General features: G+C 51.0%; 1 protein-coding gene across 1 annotated transcript; it reads right to left on the bottom strand.

Annotated features, from left to right (window-relative positions):
* Nucleotides 1–386: 386 nt before the first annotated feature.
* Nucleotides 387–20,711, bottom strand: LOC116954636 (uncharacterized). Its single transcript, XM_032975306.2, has 11 exons — nt 19,904–20,711; nt 15,643–15,746; nt 15,262–15,485; nt 14,490–14,553; nt 9,824–9,974; nt 6,832–6,985; nt 5,729–5,860; nt 4,265–4,480; nt 3,483–3,562; nt 2,412–2,601; nt 387–1,717 (listed from the first exon to the last, which is right to left on the bottom strand). Exons 1-11 carry the CDS (start codon nt 20,068–20,070, stop codon nt 1,655–1,657), a joined length of 1,545 nt encoding a protein of 514 aa, XP_032831197.2. The 5' UTR covers nt 20,071–20,711; the 3' UTR covers nt 387–1,654.
* Nucleotides 20,712–20,780: the final 69 nt, after the last annotated feature.

The raw sequence follows: 20,780 nt of genomic DNA, 5'->3' as shown, positions 1-20,780 counted from the left end.
TGGTGGCCAGGATGAGACTGGCAGCTCACTAAAGCTCGAGAACCCCGGTTAAATCACAGGCAGCGGCTGAAGCCCAGATTTGAACCCAGGAATATCGGTAATTCCGGCCCGGTATCCCCCAACCTCCGAGCCACCCGCCGGTCACCTCTTCACGTGAAAAAAATTTCGTAGGATGACGACGACGACACCAACACATCGCCAGAATGAGAAATTGGAAATTGCGCAGCGTGGCGAGGCGACTTCGTGTGCGCGAGTTGAGCAAGGAGGCTTGCCCGAGTTTGTGCGCGACCTTTCAGGCCACAGCGACCCGAGCGGTTATCCCTCTTAAATAAAACAAAGGGGTTATTCCGTACCAGCAACAAAAACAAACACCGCACGCCCCCGTGTCCAAATGTGTGTTTGTATTATACGCGCACACATTGTACATGCACGTCACACGCTGCGGCGATGCGTACTCCGAAAAAGAACATTTATGAATCGAACCAAGATACCAAATTTCAGAGAGTCCGGAAAATGTGGTCACTTCCTGTTGACGGCACACTTCCTGTGATGTCACTTCCACATCCCACTAACCCTCCGCTACCCTTCCCCCCCCACGTGGCGCCGTGTGACGTCACCGTCATTGGCACGGGGGCTTTTAAATACGGAGTGCAGAATGTAAACACGAAATTCACAAAAGAAATGAGACGGTCCTTTGAATTCGCAAAAAATTAGCAAATGTTTAAATCCGAAGCTCGTCCCGAGCACTACACTCTGCGTAAGTCTAAGTTACAGCAGTACAGTGGCGTGATCCAGAAGAATCCCGGAACAAATCGGAAGCCTTTGGCAAACTCCTAACGCAAAAGAAAACACTGCTCTGTCGTCGGGGGGCCTTGGCAAGGCTTTGGCTGAGGTGGCCGTCTCCACCCGTCCCTCCGTCAACCCCCATCTTCCTTCTCGCCTCCCTCCTGTCACCTCACTTCATTCCCCACTGCCTGCTCCCCCCACCACCGTCACTCTCCCCACCTTCACGTGCCTGCTCGTCGCTCACAGCCTCTTTGCAAGCCTCTCGTCCTCTCACTTGCCCCTTCGTGTCCATCCCAGTCTCTCCTCCTCACCGGCTCTCCATCTCTTGGACGTCCCCTCTCCGTCATCCGCACGGTCGAGCGGCAGCGCGTTCACCGCTCGTCGCGGCGGCTTCTCTGTCGTCCTGCGTCTCCTTGTTTCCGGGTTTCTCTCTCCCGGCCTCGGGTGTCTCTTCTGCTGCAGCCTCGGCGTGGCCGAGCCGACGGTCGCGCCTCCCGGCCGCGCACGCTCGACCAAGTCCGCGCATTCCGAACGCTGAGCAAACGGCGTCGCGCAACGGAGCCGTCCCGGTAAACGCGGAAGCCTGGGCCCCAACGTTGCCTCAACATCGGTCCCAGCGGTTCCCACCACTGCTTGCCAACGTCGGCGCGACTGCCAGCTGCCCGTGGAAAATTTCTGAAAATCCATTCCAAAAATGTAACGTCACGCAATGAAGTGTTGCCGATCCTCGACGCAACATCCCCCCCCCCGTCTGCTCGAAGACCTTCCCCGTCGCCGCGTTCCGTTTCCTGCCGAAGCGGCCGCCACCTCCACCGGCCGGCATCACCGCCGCCGCCGCCGCCGCCGCCGCCGCCGCCGCCGCCGCTCCTCACAGGAGCCGCGCGTGCAGGATCTCCCAGGCCATGCGCCATCGGAAGTACGGCATGTGCTGCTGCTCCACACAAATTGTCACACGCGCGCACACGTACAGATAACAGACTGTTGGGGCAAGTGCTGTTATGGCGAGCACCTATGAAGACCGGCACAACACACGAAGGGGTTGGGTGGCCAGCCGTCCCTGGCTGCCTTTGTCTTCCCAGATATTTACATATCGCACCAGGTACTCAATTAAGACTGAATCGACCTAGGGGAGGCCCAGGACCAGTTCAGATAATCATAACTGGTCTTGGCCATGAGTGCGAATCGAACTCGGGTTCATAGTGCAGCGCGCTAACCACCGCTATGAGCGAATAGCACCTACGTAGGCCGGCGCGGCACACGAACACAGACAGGCAAACGTACGGAGGCACAAGTACGCACGAGGTGAACGACGCCACTACCGCCCCCATGTCCACAACTCACGGGTGACACAGGGTCACGTGACACCCGCCCAGGTCACGCGCGACTCTCACCGACCCACCCGGAGCCACCCGAAACCTCACTCGCCCAACTCTACTCATCCACTCACCCCGCCCCCGCGGGTACACGCACGGCCTCCCACGCTCACCTGCCCTGGTGCCCCATGACTCCCGCTCACCCGAGTTCCCGTGACACTCACCCACCCGGAGCCACGCTCCACTCACCCGCTCCACTCACCCGCCCACAACCCACTCGGGGGGCCACGCGGACGGGCCTCCCTCGCTCACCTGCCCGAAGTCGGCCCCGAGGCCGCGTGCGACGCCTCGTGCCAACTGGCACACGAACACGCCGCAGTCGTCGTGGCCGCTCTGCCGCGGCAGCGCCAGCAGCCCGGGCGCCACGCAGCCCCGCACCGCCCAGTCCTGGGGCGCCAGCGGCCGCCCCCGCTTCACCTCGCTCTCCTCGCACAGGTAGCGCCTGCGCGCGACCAATTGCCGACGCGGTGGCGGCAGCGCCAGCAGCAGGAGCGGCGGCGGCGGCGGCGGCAGCGGCGACGAACCCTCCGTCAAGTTGTTATTCAAATAATAACGATGAGCACACGCGCGCATGAGAACTCGGGAGGCATCGTCGTGGCGAGTAGTGCGGTTGTGCCGTGTCGTGCTGTCGCGGGGGTGTTGTCAGGTCGTGCTGCGGTGGTGTCATTTTACATGTTGGGCTATTCAGGTGTGTGGTTGTCGTGGTTGTCGTGGTTGTCGTGGTTGTCGTGGTTGTTGTGGTTGTCGTGGTTGTCGTGGTTGTCGTGGTTGTTGTGGTTGTCGTGGTTGCTGTGGTTGTCGTGGTTGTCGTGGTTGTTGTGGTTGTCGTGGTTGTCGTGGTTGTCGTGGTTGTTGTGGTTGTCATGGTTGTCGTGGTTGTCGTGGTTGTTGTGGTTGTCGTGGTTGCCGTGGTTGTCGTGGTTGTCGTGGTTGTCGTGGTTGCTGGGGATGCTGTGGTTGCTGTGGTTGTTGTGGTTGTCGTGGTTGTCGTGGTTGCTGTGGTCGTGCAGTCAGGTTACCTTATTGCTGCGACCTTATCGCTGCGTCGTACCGTTGCTCTGCTTTGTAACCTCAATTGTGTCCGTGTTGTAACGCTGCGTCGCTCGAGCCGTGTCTGTGTTGTTGTGCTGCGTTGTCGTTATTGTTGTGACGCGTCTCACAAGAGGTCGCGGCACGCTGCGGTGTTGCGCTGCTGTGTGATTGCACTGTGTCGCTCGAGCCGTGCGTGTGTAATTGTCGTGCTGCGTTGTTGTTGTTGTTGTTGTTGTCGTGCTGCGTTGTAATATTGTGCTGCGTTGTCGTTATTGTTGTGACGCGTCTTACAGGAGGTCGTGGCACGCTGCGGTGTTGCTGGAGCCCAGGGGGTCGTAGTAGGTGATTCGCTTCTTGCAGACGTCAATCACCTACAGCAACACGTGCACGCACGGCCGCAGCCACAAAGAGACAAAGATCCCCCGTGGGTACCCGTGAACAGACCGCTGAGGCCGGGAGGGGTGGCCAACACCGCAGCTTACCGCCTTTGTTTCCCGCACACGCGTTTGCTCTGAAGAAGGGTCGTCGCCCGAAACGTGCTCGCGCACCACCGCCGCCATCGCAGAGTCACGTGCGACGAGTGTGAACCGCGCGTCTGCGAGGATTTGGCCGCTGCTGTGAATTTGCACGCGACCACGATGAGCCCACTTGGCTGCCAGTTTGCGACGGCCAGGTCGCTGGTGAAGCAGAGCTACGCAGCTCAGCGGGCCTTGCAACCCGGCAAAAGTAAACACGGTCGTTCAGTTTTAGTCGAGAGTTGGTGCTGTGCCGAGTGTAGCGCAATGGGCAGGAGGAATAGGAGGAGGAGGAGGGATGAGGGGGAGGAGGGGAAGGAAGGGGGAGGAAGGGGAGAAGGTGGGATGTGGGGGAGGAGCGGGGAGGAATGGGGGCTAAGGGGGTTGAAGGAGTGGAGGAGGGGGGGGAGGAGGAGGGGGCCGAGGGGGATGAGGGGGAAGAGGGGAGATGGGGGAGGAGGGGGATGAGGGGGTGAGGAAGGGGAGGAGGGGGGAGGAGGGGGAGGAGGGGGCAGAGAGAGGGGGGGTGGTGAGGGGGAAGAGGTGGAGGCCGCTTACAATGAGACACCAGTGCGACCCATGGTGCACAGGCACCAGCAGGATGCGAAAGGCAAACAGGTCGACGCGCTTGGTCCAGCGGCGCACGGACGCGGGGCCACAGTCCCGCAGGCGCGTGTAGAAGAACGTGGTGAAGGCGTAGACGGGCACGGCACTGCCGGCAACACCGGCGCTGCTCCCGCTCTCCGTTAAGAGGCTCAGGTAGAAGTCAATGACCTGCGGACACGCGGGCGGGTGGATGGACCGGGAGGGCAAGCAACGGAGCGTGGATTTGGACACGCAAGGGAGGAGGGAGACACGGGGAGAGGGTACGCAGTGCAGCAGAGTTGTGGACATAGTAGAGGACGACCACATATTTGGGCAGCGTGCTCGTGCCCCGCTCCAGTTTGGCAGCAGAGTTCTGGCTACGCATCGGAAGAGCGGCACTGTCTGCTGATTGGCTGCATAAGTAACGCCGTGTGCCGAATCTGTCACCCCTGATCTGTCGCTCCACAGGAAGCTCCGAGCCGTCTCGTTCTGCCCCTTCTCTTTGCTTGTGAAACGTGGATACATTTACAGGAACACCTGTGCCGGTTTGAACACATTCAGGCTATAGATCACAGCCGGGCCAGCCTGAAACCAGCGCTGGATTGTACGAGGTGCTCATAGACTCTTGAAAAACCTAGACACAGTCCAATTATTGAGCGCCTCCGGCAGGCGAGGTTGTGGTGCCTAGGTCATGGTAGTCCACGTGCCCAGCCACCGCATGCCCGAGCAGTTTGTGTTTGGCCAGATAAGAGGGGGCTAAACGGGAGCAGCTAGTGCCGCGAAGAGATGGAGCTGATGCGGTACAGGAGGATGTGGAGCCGAGTGGACTTGCCAAAGACTGGTACCACCAGCGTTAAGATCACCATCTGTAGAGGAGGCTCGGGAAGGACGCTACAGTTGGAGGCAATCGCCCTCCAGCAACGACAAGAGGGTGCAGGAGCGACGCTCAGAACAACAACTTGTACCCCGGGTAGATAAAATGCACCAAGTTGGTCCAGTGGGGAGCACAGGTGGTGCATCTGTCAGTCATCTCAGCCAGTCAACCCATGGCACCTGGGTCTGTCCTGAGACCTGTCAATAAGCCTGCGATACTTCACTTGGCCTCAAGGTGCACCTTAGCCTGTTACCGTCAATTAGTGGCAAATGCCATACTGCTGTGTGTGTGCGTGTGTGTGTCGGGAAGTGAAGCATTTAGTGTACTGCGCTACGAACCAGGCGAACCGAGTTCGATTCCCGCTCACGGCCAACAGTGGTGAATATCTGAACTGGCCCTGGGCCTCCCCTAGGTCAAATCAGCCTTAAATTAGTACCCGGTGCTGTGTGTAAACATCAACCCCACCCCCCCTCATGCTCCATGTTGGCTTTCGCAGCACTTGCCCCGAGGGCCTGTGTAGGCTCTACGGGGGGCCTTTGTCTGTCGTGTGTGTGCGCGTGCACCTTGTCGTTGAGCCACGAGGTTCCGCTCAGCGTGTTCAGATCTTGCCGCGTGACGCAGTGGGGGCCGTGTCGCGACACGACCTCATCGGGGTCAACCCCGCGAGACGCCTCGGTCACAGCCAACACCATCTCCTGCACCGCACACACACACACACACAGACGCACGCACACAGACACACAGAGACGCACGCACACAGACGCACACACACACACAGACGCACACACACACACAGACGCACACACACACAGAGACGCACGCACACAGACACACACACAGACGCACACACACAGACACACACACAGACGCACGCACACAGACACACACAGAGACGCACGCACACAGACGCACGCACACACACAGACGCACGCACACAGACACACACACACACAGACGCACGCACACACACACACACGCACGTGGAGATACTCGCACACAGACACAACCAGACACACACTCACGTGGAGACGCACGCACACAGACACACACACACAGCGACGCACGCACGTGGAGATGCTCGCACACAGACACACACACCGAGACACACACACAGAGACAAAGATAAAACAAAGATTCCCTGTATCGCCTTAACAGACTGTTAGTGAGCACCTAGTGAGAACGGTACACGAGGGGGTGAGTGGCCAGCACCACGCTCGACCGCCTTTGTCTCTCCAGTGGCGATGTTTATACACCGCGCCAGGTACTTATTTGAGGCTGAGTCGACCTAGGGGAGGCCCAGGACCGGTTCAGATAATCGTCACTGGTGTTGGCCGTGAGCGGGAATCGAACCCGGGTCGCCAGGTTCACGCCACCGCAAACAGACACGCATAAACGTGGAGAAGCACGCATCCAGACGCACACACACACACGTGGAGACGCATGCACGCACACACACACACAGAGACGCACGCACACAGACATGCACAGAGACGCATGCACACACGTGGCGACGCACGCACAGACACACACACACACAGACGCAAAGACAAAGAGACACACAGAGTTACACACACAGACACATATAGAGAGACGCACAAAGACATCCACACGTGCGTAGCAATACAGACACCCACCGCACACGCACGCACACAGACGCGGCGCGTGCCTTGGTGAGCTCCGGGAATTCGCCACTCCGCCCGTCCGCCGCACTGGCGCCGACTCCGAGCTGGCAGCCACGGGGGGCGGCACCGACGAAGCCCGGACTCTCCTCACGCAGAGGCGTGTCCGTGTCCCCGGGCAACTGTGCCCCGCACCTCTCCCTGCAAGCGCCACGCCAGCGGTCTCGCGTCAGGGCCGAGCGACGAGCCTGCCGGCTCGAGAGACTTGGGCCCGGAACCTGAGCCACCGGCGGGAAGTTCCACATTCCCATGGCAGGGGGCTCAGGGTCTTAGCAGACTTACGACTCTTTCATCCTATCCTGCACTCCGTGTTTAACCACCACCACACTGCAAGTCACCACGACTCACTCACGTACTCATTCCCTTACACACCAACTCACTAACACACCTACTCACTCACTCACCTGCTCGCTCACTCAACCACGTGCTCACTCACCCACTCACTCACCTGCTCACCAACCAACTCACTCGCCACACTGCCGGTCACGGCTTACTCACCTGCTCACCAACCGACTCACTGACCACACTGCAGGTCATAACGCCTCACTCACCTACTCACACGCTCACTGAATACCTCACCCACACACCTACTCTCTCACTCGTTCGCTCACTCATGCACCCACCCACTCACCTCACTGCAGGTCACCTCACTACCCTTGCTGCGAAATTCCTCGCACTGATCCACTCTGTAACTCCCTCTCACCGTCTCTTAAAGCCCCGACCACCAAACTCTCACAGCAATAACCTCGCTCGATTCGAGAAAGGTGCGAATAACACTCATCGATTATACGTCTTTGCCAGCGATGGCTGTTTCCCGGCCGCTCGACACATTGAGCCTCTGGGCCTCCTGTGCTCAGCAAACTGCGTTTCAACAAAAACATCGATTTAGAACGGCTCCGCGGATATCGCGACTGCATGGAGTAAAAACCTTGACTTGAAGCTTTCGTGACTGCAGGAATTAATATTCTTTGGGTCTTTTGGTAAAGTCACGTACAGTGAGGGAAAAAAGTATTTGATCCCCTGCTGATTTTGTACGTTTGCCCACTGACAAAGAAATGATCAGTCTATAATTTTAATGGTAGGTTTATTTTAACAGCGAGAGACAGAATAACAGCAAAAAAATCCAGAAAAACGCATGTCAAAAATGTTATAAATTGATTTGCATTTTAATGAGGGAAATATGTATTTGACCCCCTCTCAATCAGAAAGATTTCTGGCTCCCAGGTGTCTTTTATACAGGTAACGAGCTGAGATTAGGAGCACATTCTTAAAGGGAGTGCTCCGAATCTCAGCTTGTTACCTGTATAAAATGCACCTGTCCACAGAAGCAATCAATCAGATTCCAAACTCCCCACCATGGCCAAGACCAAAGAGCTCTCCAAGGATGTCAGGGACAAGATTGTAGACCTAAACAAGGCTGGAAAGGGATACAAGACCATTGCCAAGCAGCTTGGTGAGAAGGTGACAACAGTTGGTGCGATTATTCGCAAATGGAAGAAACACAAAAGAACTGTCAATCTCCCTCGGCCTGAAGCTCCATGCAAGATCTCACCTCGTGGAGTTGCAATGATTATGAGAACAGTGAGGAATCAGCCCAGAACTACACGGGAGGATCTTGTCAATGATCTCAAGGCAGCTGGGACCATAGTCACCAAGAAAACAATTGGTAACACACTACGCCGTGAAGGACTGAAATCCTGCAGCGCCCGCAAGGTCCCCCTGCTCAAGAAAGGACATATACATGCCCGTCTGAAGTTTGCCAATGAACATCTGAATGATTCAGAGGACAACTGGGTGAAAGTGTTGTGGTCAGATGAGACCAAAATGGAGCTCTTTGGCATCAACTCAACTCGCCGTGTTTGGAGGAGGAGGAATGCTGCCTATGACCCCAAGATCACACCATCCCCACCGTCAAACATGGAGGTGGAAACATTATGCTTTGGGGGTGTTTTTCTGCTAAGGGGACAGGACAACTTCACCGCATCAAAGGGACGATGGACGGGGCCATGTACCGTCAAATCTTGGGTGAGAACCTCCTTCCCTCAGCCAGGGCATTGAAAATGGGTCGTGGATGGGTATTCCAGCATGACAATGACCAAAAACACACGGCCAAGGCAACAAAGGAGTGGCTCAAGAAGAAGCACATTAAGGTCCTGGAGTGGCCTAGCCAGTCTCCAGACCTTAATCCCATAGAAAATCTGTGGAGGGAGCTGAAGGTTCGAGTTGCCAAACCTTAATGACTTGGAGAAGAGGAGTGGGACAAAATCCCTCCTGAGATGTGTGCAAACCTGGTAGCCAACTACAAGAAATGTCTGACCTCTGTGATTGCCACCAAGGGTTTTGCCACCAAGTACCAAGTCATGTTTTGCAGAGGGGTCAAATACTTATTTCCCTCATTAAAATGCAAATCAATTTATAACATTTTTGGCATGCGTTTTTCTGGATTTTTGTTGTTGTTATTCTGTCTCTCACTGTTCAAATAAACCTACCATTAAAATTAAAGACTGATCATTTCTTTGTCAGTGGGCAAACGTACAAAATCAGCAGGGGATCAAATACTTTTTCCCTCACTGTAAGCAATCGTCACTTTTTTTCTCCTGATGACGACTGCTTGTGTTGCGATCGAAACGTCATGTTTTTATTACTTTTTCAATCTACGTGCTAAAGTTGAGGCTTAAAGGTCGTGATCTGAACGTGGCTCTTTCACTCCAGCGCTGTCCTACCAGACAGTCTCGTCCCTTCACCTGAAGGCCGCTTGTGTTGTGGCCGAAACGTCGTGAGAATATTACTGTGTTATTTTATTTTATCAATTTAATATTTTATTCTCATTCTACGTGACTTTACCGAAAGAACCAAAGAAGATGAATCATTGCAGTCACGAAAGCTTTAAATCGAAATCTACCGAAAGACCCAAAGAATATGCACGGAGTAATCCGTAATGGGGGGGGGGGGGGGGGGGCGTTTAAACGGCTTCCGTACCTTAACAGTCCGTTGGGCTGAGGTGTTTGGATGATTCCAATGATGGACACATCGCAGTCACTATCTTCCTCCTCCCCCTCTTCTTCCTCCTCCTCATACTCCTCTTCCGTCCCCTCCCCCTCGTTCTCGCCTGAGTTTGTCATATAGGCCCCTAAACAAATAAAAACACAAAGACAAAGATTTAACTTCATAGCCGCACAGGCTGTTAGTAGCACCTGTGAAGGATGGCACCACGCACAATGGGGTGGTGTGGCCAGGACCATGCCCACACGGCCACCTTTGTCTCCCCGGGTGCTAATCATTATACACTACACCAGGCACTCATTAGAGGCTGAGTCGATCTACGTGAGGCCCAGGGACGCATGCAGATAATCGCCAATGATGTCGGCTGTGGCTGGGAATGTATCTAAAGTTGTTGGATTTGGAGCAGGGTGCATTAACCGGAACACACGCAACGCATGCTCACCCATCCACTCCTCCATGCACCCACACGCCCTCACCATCCACCAAAGCCACCCACACACCCCCTCATCCTCAAACACTCACCTCCTCACCTACCCACTCTCCCCCTACAGATGCCCCCCCCCAGGTCCCCTCAACTCACTGGTGTCGACCGAGTTGGGGGGCCCGCGCGTGTCCGCACTCGATACTGATTACTGCTGGGCGCTCTCCGGATGACGTGATTGCTAAGCTACAGGGTGATTTCAACAAACTACAACATCAGCTAGTTGCTCTTAAACTAGTCCTGAATACCTCCAAAACCAAGGTGCTATGCTTCTCACCAGGACTAAAGCAGGAAGTTATTTTTTCCCAATTACATTCCTTAAATAATTATCAAATAGAGCAAGTCAAGATCTATAAGTATCTTGGGGTCATCCTGGATTCAAAACTGAATTTTGAAGATCACATTGATTATATTGGTAAAAAGACAAAAATAAAAATTGGTTTTCTGTATTGACACAAGCACTGCTTCCCCCCAATGTTCCGTTTGGAATTGATAACAGCTACCATACTGCCTCTACTTGACTACTGTGACATCGTGTATAAATCAGCCCCAAGTACTGTACTGAAGAAGCTTGATTCCATCTATCACTCGACCTTAAGATTTACATTGAACTGCCCATATAGGACTCACCACTGTAATTTCTACATTGGGTCAAGCTTAACATCTCTTAATGTTCGACGGCTTGTGCACCAGATCTTATTTATTCACGATGTACTTACAAAAAAATCCGCAGACTACCTGCTGGATCTCCTCTCTGTTTCAAAGAACAAATTTGACCTCAGGTCTTCGCTCATTTACCAGCTTCACATTCCCTATTGCCGTAGAAAAACTGGAGGAAGGGCCTTTGCTATTGATGCCCCCAGAGTCTGGAATGCTATTGCCAATAAACTGCAACTTGAATCGCTACCAATGAGATCTTCTCTCAAAACTGCTCTAGATGAATTGTACACCCCTAGCTGCCACTGCTATTCATTGGCGTAAAATAAAATAAAATGTTTCGCTCCGGATGACGCTGCAAAGTATTATCTGTATTTTGATTTAGCGTGATCTTAAAGGTGCATTGAAAAATGTGATACTCCGACCGATGCTTCTGTTGTTGTGAAGTAACTCATGCAACCAGCTATGGCTCTAGGACAGTGGTTCTTAACCTTGTTGGAGGTACCGAACCCCACCAGTTTCATATGCGCATTCACCGAACCCCTCTTTAGTGAAAAATAAAATGTGATTTTTTTCAAATTCAAGACATAGATATGTTTTTTACTGGTACACAAAATGAGCCGTGCATGAACATTACCTTGTTCAAAGAATAAAACCAACACAATGCATAAACTCACAACAAATTACATACCTGGAAATCAATGTGACTTCTGCTGTTGCCTTTGAGAGATCAGTTCAGATATGTGTGGCTTCACCTTGGCAAGTGCCACTCTCATGTCATTTTCACAGCAAAGTCTGTTCCTTTTCTTCGTTTTTATGTCCAGCATCCTCGAAAAGGATTGCTCACGAAGATATGTTGTAACAAATGGTATAAAAAAATCCAGGGCTTTCTTAGCAATAACTGGATACTTGTTCATTTGTCGACACCAAAACGTTGAGAGCGTTGTTGTTCTGAAGAGTTGCTGTTGAACCTGGCTCTGCTGAATTTCAATGATTTCGTCGAGGAATTCATCATTGACATCTGCTGTTTCAACAGCAAACGTGAACGGCTGTCTCACCCATGCTGGATATGACTCTCTTGTAGGGAAATATCCGTCGAGAGACTTTGCAAGCTCATCTAAGTGCGTGGCAATTGTTTGCTTCAGTTCCGTGGATACAGAAATATCTCCGATTCCAGACACATCTTCGATCTTACTTGCACAGTCGTCCAGAAGTGGGAAGTTTGCGAAGTTATTGTTCTCTGTTCGTCGTTTCCATAACGGTAGCTTTTTTTGAAAAGCCTTCAGGTGTTCTTCCGCTTCCATGATATTGACTCCACCACCCTGCATCTGCTGATTGAGATGATTGAGAGCTGCGAATATATCAGCCATGTACGCTAAAATGAGAATGAACTCAGGATTTTTGAAGCAATCTGCATGGCAGTGTTGGTGCTCTTGCAAAAACAGGGCTAATTCCACACGCATGGCAAAAACACGATTCAGCACCTGTCCCCGGGATAACCACCGAATATTAGAATGGAGCAGAAGTACCTCAAATTCAGAGCCCATTTCTTTACACAGCTCACTGAAGATGCGGTGCCTCAGAGCACTTTTTCGCACATAGTTCACACATTCCACCACAGTTTTTAATACTTCTGCCATTTTTGGAGGTAAGGTTTTTGTTGCCAACGCATGCCTGTGCAGAATACTATACGTCACAATGATGTGTGGTGCATCGGCCTTTACTAGCGCACCAAAACCAGACTTTCTTCCCAGCATGACTGGAGCTCCGTCCGTACAAACTGCAGAAACCATATCCCATGAAAGATTGTTGTCTCTGAAGAAGTCATCCACAAGCTTCTTCACATCGGCTGCCTTCGTTGTTGTTGTAAGAGGCTTACAAAATAAAAACTCTTCTTTTATCATGTCGTCTTTCACATAGCGTACAAAAACAGCAAGCTGGCTTAGATCAGAAACGTCTGTGGTTTCGTCGAGTTGAAGGCTGAATTTTGCCGGGCTTGAAATCAGATCCGCGACTACTTGAGCCAAGATGTCTTTACTCATGTCTTCTATTCTGTCACTGACGGTGTCATTTGAAAGGGGAATTTGGGATAATTTACCTTCGGCCGCTGTTCCGAGTATCAGATTCGCCATCTTTAATGCAGCTGGTTTCACAAGTGTTTCACCAATGGTGTGTGGCTTGCCCTGCTTTGCGATCAGGTAAGCAACTTCGTACGATGCTGTCAGGATCGGTTTGTTAACAGGTACAAATCCAAGAGCAGGCAGAGTGGCCCTTTCATCGAATCTGGCTCTCTTCACCCTGAATTCAGCAAGTGTTGTGTTCTTGTATTCCCTGTCTCCATGCAGCTTCAAGAAGTGTTCCTTTAGTTTTGCCGGTGCAAGACTAGAGTTGCTCAACTTGGCGTTGCAAATCATGCAGATAGGACGCTCACTCCCATCACGTTCCGTGATACATGAGAATCCATGTTGTACATATTCGTCCGACCACTTTCTTCTTTTGCCCGACATAGTTAGTATGGATAAAATATTAAAGAAATCACACGACGTACGACAACAACAGTCACACGTTGACTACTGAGTACGCACTAAATTCCCCGCAGCGCTGATTGGCCAAGCAGTGTAGCATGATCATCTGCAGCCAGTGATGGCCAAGCGGGCCGTGTGTGTCATCACAAATTTACACAATAATTCAAGTGTGTCCGGACCTCCGTGGCGGGGGCTCTGCCGAACCCCTGAGATCGACTCACCGAACCCCTGGGGTTCGATCGAACCCAGGTTAAGAACCACTGCTCTAGGATTTGGTGTTACGTGTTATTTATGTAGTTTATTGTAAAAATTCGGTCACAGTCCTTGTGATCACTGTTACGTTGCAATTATGGCTTTATTTTTTGGTGATTTGGAAAACGTTTTTTGGTTTGTAGTACGGAGTTAGACCGATGGCCTTAATCTAAGGTTTTGTGGTTGTTGTTGTTGACTTGCATCCCACTGGGATTTTTTGCACACAGCGTTGGTGTACGGTGCTTTTTTCAGGAATATTTTTGCTGTTTCTTTCCATGGATTTTCTGTTTGCACAGTCACATAGTCACTTTAAGATGTTTTTCTTGTTCGTGTTTTTGTTTTGTTTGTTGTGGTTGCACCCGATTCAAGAGCCGAATGGCTCACAGTGCCATACCAAAATAAACTGAAACTGAAACTCAGACACAGCCTGTCCAGGCAGACGTCCACGGAGCCCAGGGTGGCGTGCGGGGGGGACCACTCCGTGGGGGGCCCTGTGTCCCCAACACGACGGCACTGCGGGGGCGGTACCACTTCTGGGCCGGCTCCTCCACGCTGCTGGAGGGAAACTGCACGTGCACATGCGCACACATATGTACGTGCACGCACGCGCCACATATGCGCACACGTGTGTACGTGTACATGCACCCACTAACGTACACGCACACACGCGCACATACGTGTACTTGTGAACGCGCACGCGAGCGTGAGGGCTGTGTGACGGACGCACCGTGGGAGGGTGACTGCAGGATGTCTCGGTCGCCTCTTAGTGGCAGCCTCCGTCTCCCTGTGGCCTGGAGAGAGGAGATGGAGAGGCGGTGCGGAAGAGAAAAGGAGAGAGGAGGAAGAGGAAACGGCGTGGAGGGAGAGAGAAGAGAGAAGAGAGAGAGATATAAAGAAGGAGAGGACTGGGCGTGAAGGAGAAGAGAGAGGATACTTGCAGGGGTAGGGAGAGATTCACAGAGAGGGGGAAATGAGAGGGGAGGAGACAATGGGAGAGATGGGAATATCGTGGGAGAAGGATGACAAGGGAGGAACAGCGAGAGAGGCAAGAGGAGTGGACGCAACAAGAGGGTTGGGAGAGAGTGACAGAATGAGTGAGATGGACAGAGAGAAAGAAGAGAAGAGAGGAGAAAAGGCGGGCAGTGTAAATGACAAGGTCGCCATGAGATGGATTAGAGAACATGCGCAGGTTAAAGACTCGAAGCCGGGGCAGGACACGTCGCTGGAAAGAACGATGGCCGGCGCTTGAGACGAACACGACCGATTGACAGGCAAAGGAGGTGTACTCGCTCAACAGCTCGCCAACCCCCGAAGATGGAGCAATTAATTAATCTCGCGCGCCGGCGAGACGCGACGGGTCATGGCATCTCAAGTCCGCCACCGATATCGAGAGTTGGGCGAAAACGTCGCCCAGCAGCGGATAGAGCACGGCTACCATGACGTTGACGACGATGGGAAAAACGGTGGTGGTGGTGGTGGTGAGGGACGCCGCGAGGCACCTGGGCGCTGGAGGCGGCGGTGCGGTGCGTGCAGAGCGATGGCGGCGGTCGCGGTGCGGGGCTGTCGGAGAGGACGTCCCGCGGAACATGGGAGCCACCACAGAAGGGACTTGAACCCATCCTCACGGCCCACGAGACGGCAGACGAGACGGCGGACGAGACGGCGGACGAGACGGCGGACGAGACGACGCCGAACACGCTCGACGCAGCGTCTATGAGCTGCTCTGTGTGTGCGACACGGCCGACGCAGACGCGACGTACAGACACGACACACGGACACGACGCACGGACGCGACGCACGGACGCGACACAGAAGCCACGATGCATAGACACGACCGACGTACAAACACGGTGTACAGACACGACCGACAGACAATTCACCGATCTTCTGGCGCTTTCGGGGCGACCCCTCTCGGTCCGTCCCAGCGTTGAGGCACGCACTGCGGTGAACGCGGAGGGGCTCAGCGGCGGAGCGGGGACCGGCGCTGCGCGTCACAGAAAGTGGACACACAACCGACAGCGGCGGGCTTGACGGTGATGTCGATTTGTCACGCGGACCGTGGTCGCCGGTACAGCCAGTTGCCCCGGCTATTTACACGCGAGACCCCTGGCAGACGTGAGCAGCAGCAGCAGCAAGACGTCAACATTGCAGGGAGCGTGGTGGGCGGCGGGGGTGAGGGGGGCAGCCTAGGCGGCGGGAGGGGGGGGGGTCTCCGGTTAAGAGCAGGGGAGTAGGGGTAGAGCTTGCGGCACCTGTGGCTGGTTGGTAAATTTGTTTGGCTTACGGAAACAATTTTCAAGGACGGGGTGAGGGGGCACTTTCGCCGCCGATACGACATCATCAGTGTGAGGATGGCCGCCACACATTTGAAACCACTGGGGAGTTTAACAGCAGCACGTTGATGATGGGGGGGGGGGTCACTCTGTGTGTATCGTCGGGGTGCCGCCCGTCAGGGGCAGTGCCGGATTAAGCTAGTGTGCGGGGCCTGTAGCATGTGTTATAAAGGGGCCCTGGGTACATAAAACAAACACATGAATATTAAAACACATGCATTTTGAACTTGCACAGTAAAGTATTTGTATGTTTTCATTTGCTATACAGCCAGATAATACGACAAATCGCTAACCTTAAACACCCAGTCGTTCATAAAAGTTGAAGGCGGTATAGTACTATAGTAATAGAGCAAGTGCAGAATCACTAAACCGGAATTGATAGCTTCAAAACATTTAGCACGGGGTCCTTGAAAGTGCGGCGCCCGTAGCTACTACATATGTAAATAGTATGTAGTAGCTACTACATATGTATATATGTAATAGCTACTACATATGTATATGTATATATATGTAGTAGCTACATATGTAGCTACTACATATTGGGTTTATTTCGGTAAAGTCACGTATGTAGAAATAAAATAAAATTGTACCTAAATTAAAATAAATCACGACGTTTCGAACGCAACACAAGCGATCATCGTCAGGTGTAAAACAAATAGCGAGTGAACACATAGGGGGGCATAACGCACATAGCACATAGCAGAGAAACGTTAAACTGCACGGAGGCAGATACAACAACAACAACAAGATGTGAGACGAGAAACTCAACAAACCTAAGAAAAAGTTTAATACCCAAGTTATTTTATTTAAACATACGTGACTTTAACGAAAAAAAAAACAATGAGTATAGTAATTTCTGCAGTCACGAAAGCTTCAATTCTATTCTTGGTTCTTTCGGTAAAGTCACGTTGAAGGGAAACAATAATATATATAAAACAATACAATTCTCACACCTGATGATGACTGTTTGTGTTACAGTCGAAACGTCGTGATAATTTTGTTTTATATATATTATTATTTTATTGTTTCCCTGCAACGTGACTTTACCGAAAGAACCAAGAATATGAATCCCTGCAGTCACGAAAGCTTTAAATCAAAGCTTATATGTACATATGGTTGTAGCTACTACATCATATGTAGTAGTATATGTCGTAGTAGCTACTACTACTATGTACAATGTAGTAGTAGCTACTACATCATATGTAGTAGTATATGTCGTAGTAGCTACTACTACTATGTACTATGTAGTAGTGCTACTACATCATATGTAGTAGTATATGTCGTAGTAGCTACTACTATGTACTATGTAGTAGTAGCTACTACATCATATGTAGTAGTATATGTCGTAGTAGCTACTACTATGTACTATGTAGTAGTAGTATGTAGTAGTATATGTCGTAGTAGCTACTACTATGTACTATGTAGTAGTGCTACTAGATCATATGTAGTAGTAAATGTCGTAGTAGCTACTACTACTATGTACTATGTAGTAGTAGCTACTACATCATATGTAGTAGTATATGTCGTAGTAGCTACTACTACTATGTACTATGTAGTAGCTACTACATCATATGTAGTAGAATATGTCGTAGTAGCTACTACTACTATGTAGTAATGCTACTACATCATATGTAGTAGTGTATGTCGTAGTAGCTACTACTACTATGTAGTAGTAGCTACTACATCATATGTAGTAGTATATGTCGTAGTAGCTACTACTATGTACTATGTAGTAGTGCTACTACATCATATGTAGTAGTGTATGTCGTAGTAGCTACTACTACTATGTACTATGTAGTAGTATGTACTATGTAGTAGTAGCTACTACATCATATGTAGTAGTATATGTCGTAGTAGCTACTACTATGTGCTATGTAGTAGTGCTACTACATCATATGTAGTAGTATATGTCGTAGTAGCTACTACTACTATGTACTATGTAGTAGCTACTACATCATATGTAGTAGTATATGTCGTAGTAGTAGTAGCTACTACATCATATGTAGTAGTATATGTCGTAGTAGCTACTACTATGTACTATGTAGTAGTGCTACTACTACTATGTACTATGTAGTAGTAGCTACTACTACTATGTACTATGTAGTAGTAGCTACTACGACTTAGAGCCTGGACAGTGCTTTCATGAGCGAGCATTGCGCAGAAAGAAGTCTTCTTTGGTTCTTTCGGTAAAGTCACGTAGAATGAGAATAAAATAATAAAATAACACAATAAAATTCTCACGACGTTTCGGCCACAACGCAAGCGGCCGTCTTCAGGTGAAAGGAACAGAACTGTCGGGACGACACAGCTTCAATGAACGATGTTAAGATTCGTAGCGACTTTTAAGCTGGTTGGGAGAAGTGAGGCACCTTGACAAAGGGGTTTACATATCAAATAGCTGAGGGATTAGCTTGTGACTGGTCACAGGAATGGCTATGTTAAAGTCAAAACCTACACATCCACAGAGGCAACTAGTAATTTAGCTTTATGAGACCTCCTTTGCCAGAAACAAGATATAGGAATAGGTTTTACCCTTTTAACTGGCACAAAAACTGACACCTTTATTCAAGGCATCATGTTTGCAATAACCACAACACAAGCAGTCAAAATGCAAACAAAAAAGACAACTCTGATAATAATATGCACTGTCCTTGAATTTGATTGGTCCACACCCGAGACAGCTTTTCTTAGAGCCTAGTCTCCATTGGTGTTGGACCAGAAGACGCCAAAAGGCGTACAACTCAAAAACAGCGCACTATCAGAGTATTGAGGGCTCGGGGTGAGCATTTACATTTTGTGCCAGTAAAAAGGGTAAAACCTATTCCTATATCTTGTTTCTGGCAAAGGAGGTCTCATAATGTAAATGCTCACCCCGAGCCCTCAATACTCTGATAGTGCGCTGTTTTTGAGTTGTACGCCTTTTGGCGTCTTCTGGTCCAACACCAGTGGAGACTAGGCTCTAAGAAAAGCTGTCTTGGGTGTGGACCAATCAAATTCAAGGACAGTGCCAATATTATTATCAGAGTTGTCTTTTTTGTTTGCATTTTGACTGCTTGTGTTGTGGTTATTGCAAACATGATGCCTTGAATAAAGGTGTCAGTTTTTGTGCCAGTTAAAAGGGTAAAACCTATTCCTATAGTAATTTAGCTATTTGATATGTAAACCCCTTTGTCAAGGCGCCTCACTTCTCCCAACCAGCTTAAAAGTCGCTACGAATCTTAACATCGTTCATTGAAGCTCTGTCGTCCCGACAGGTCTGTTCCTTTCACCTGAAGACGGCCGCTTGCGTTGTGGCCGAAACGTCGTGATAATTTGATTGTGTTATTTTATTATTTTTGTTCTCATTCTACGTGACTTTACCGAAATAACCAAAGATGAATCCTTGCAGTCACGAAAGCTTTAAATCGAAACAGAAATGTCTTCGTAGCACGACGGATAGCGCAGGAATCGCCATCGTTGTACTGTACCGATGTGAATAATTAAAGTGCACAATCTCTCTCCTGAAGCCCTCTCACGTCGTGGCGAGCAGATATCGACATTTTACATTGAGCTCCTGAACCACGCTGTTCCTGCTCCTGCTGCCGTCGTTCGGGTAAATTTTGTTGGGGATTCCGACTTTCCGTGACGACCTGCGGGCCCGCCTTACCACTTTTAAACAACTTACCTCTTCGTGTGTGCAAGTGTCGAATTATAAAACAAAACGAATTCACTTGATTAAAGTCTACGGTTTTTTTTGTTTCCCGCGTGCGGTTTAAATTTTTTTTTTAAATAAACAAAAAAATTCTTCCTCGCACCCCGCGGCACCGACCTCTGCGAGGCGTCCCCGCCCTGCCGCTTGCGCGAAAGGGGGCAGCGTCCCAGGCGAACCGCCAGGCCTCGAGGCCCGGGCTCCCGCCATCGCGGCCTCGCCGGCGAGTTCTCGACCGCGCGCACCGACTCTGGCCGAGCGAGGAGCGACGAGGCCCCTTCCAGCATCGCGCTACCGTCGCCACGGCCGCCGCTGCTGCTGTGGAGGAGAAGGCGGCGGCGGTAGCGGCCGGGGGGTGAAGAGAACTTCACTCCGCCATGCCTCCACCGGGGCCCGAGTGTTTACAACGGCGACGTCACCGCCGGGTACTTTACATGCGTCGTGACGTCATCGCGCAGGGCGTGTGGCGACGTTGCAGGCAGAGGGGAGAGCGTGTGACGTCACCGCGTTAGGTTCGCGCCGTGCGCGATGACGTCAACGAGACGCATTGTGTGACGTCGCGGGTGGTGGTTGGGCGGGGGATGGGTGACGTCATCGCGCTGGGTTTCATTTAACTTCTGACAGGACAATCTTGAAACTTGAATCTTGAGCTTTCGTTACTGCAGGAATCTATTCTCTTTGGTTCTTTCGGTAAAGTCATGATGTTAATGTGAGAGATTAGCATGATGTTAATGTGAGAGATTAGCATGATGTTAATGTGAGAGATTAGCATGTTAATGTGAGATATTAGCATGTTAATGTGAGCTATTAGCATGATGTTAATGTGAGAAATTAGCACGATGTTAATGTGAGAGATTAGCATGATGTTAATGTGAGAAATTAGCACGATGTTAATGCGAGAGATTAGCATGATGTTAATGTGAGAAATTAGCACGATGTTAATGTGAGAGATTAACATGATGTAAATGAGAGAGATTAGCATGATGTTAATGCGAGA

Source organism: Petromyzon marinus, chromosome 56, assembly GCF_048934315.1.
Source record: "Petromyzon marinus isolate PM22_M1 ecotype Great Lakes invasive population chromosome 56, UKy_Petmar_22M1.pri1.0, whole genome shotgun sequence".
Taxonomy (NCBI): domain Eukaryota; kingdom Metazoa; phylum Chordata; class Hyperoartia; order Petromyzontiformes; family Petromyzontidae; genus Petromyzon; species Petromyzon marinus.
Note: the sequence above shows the minus strand (reverse complement) of the source record. Positions and strands in the feature narration are given on the sequence as shown.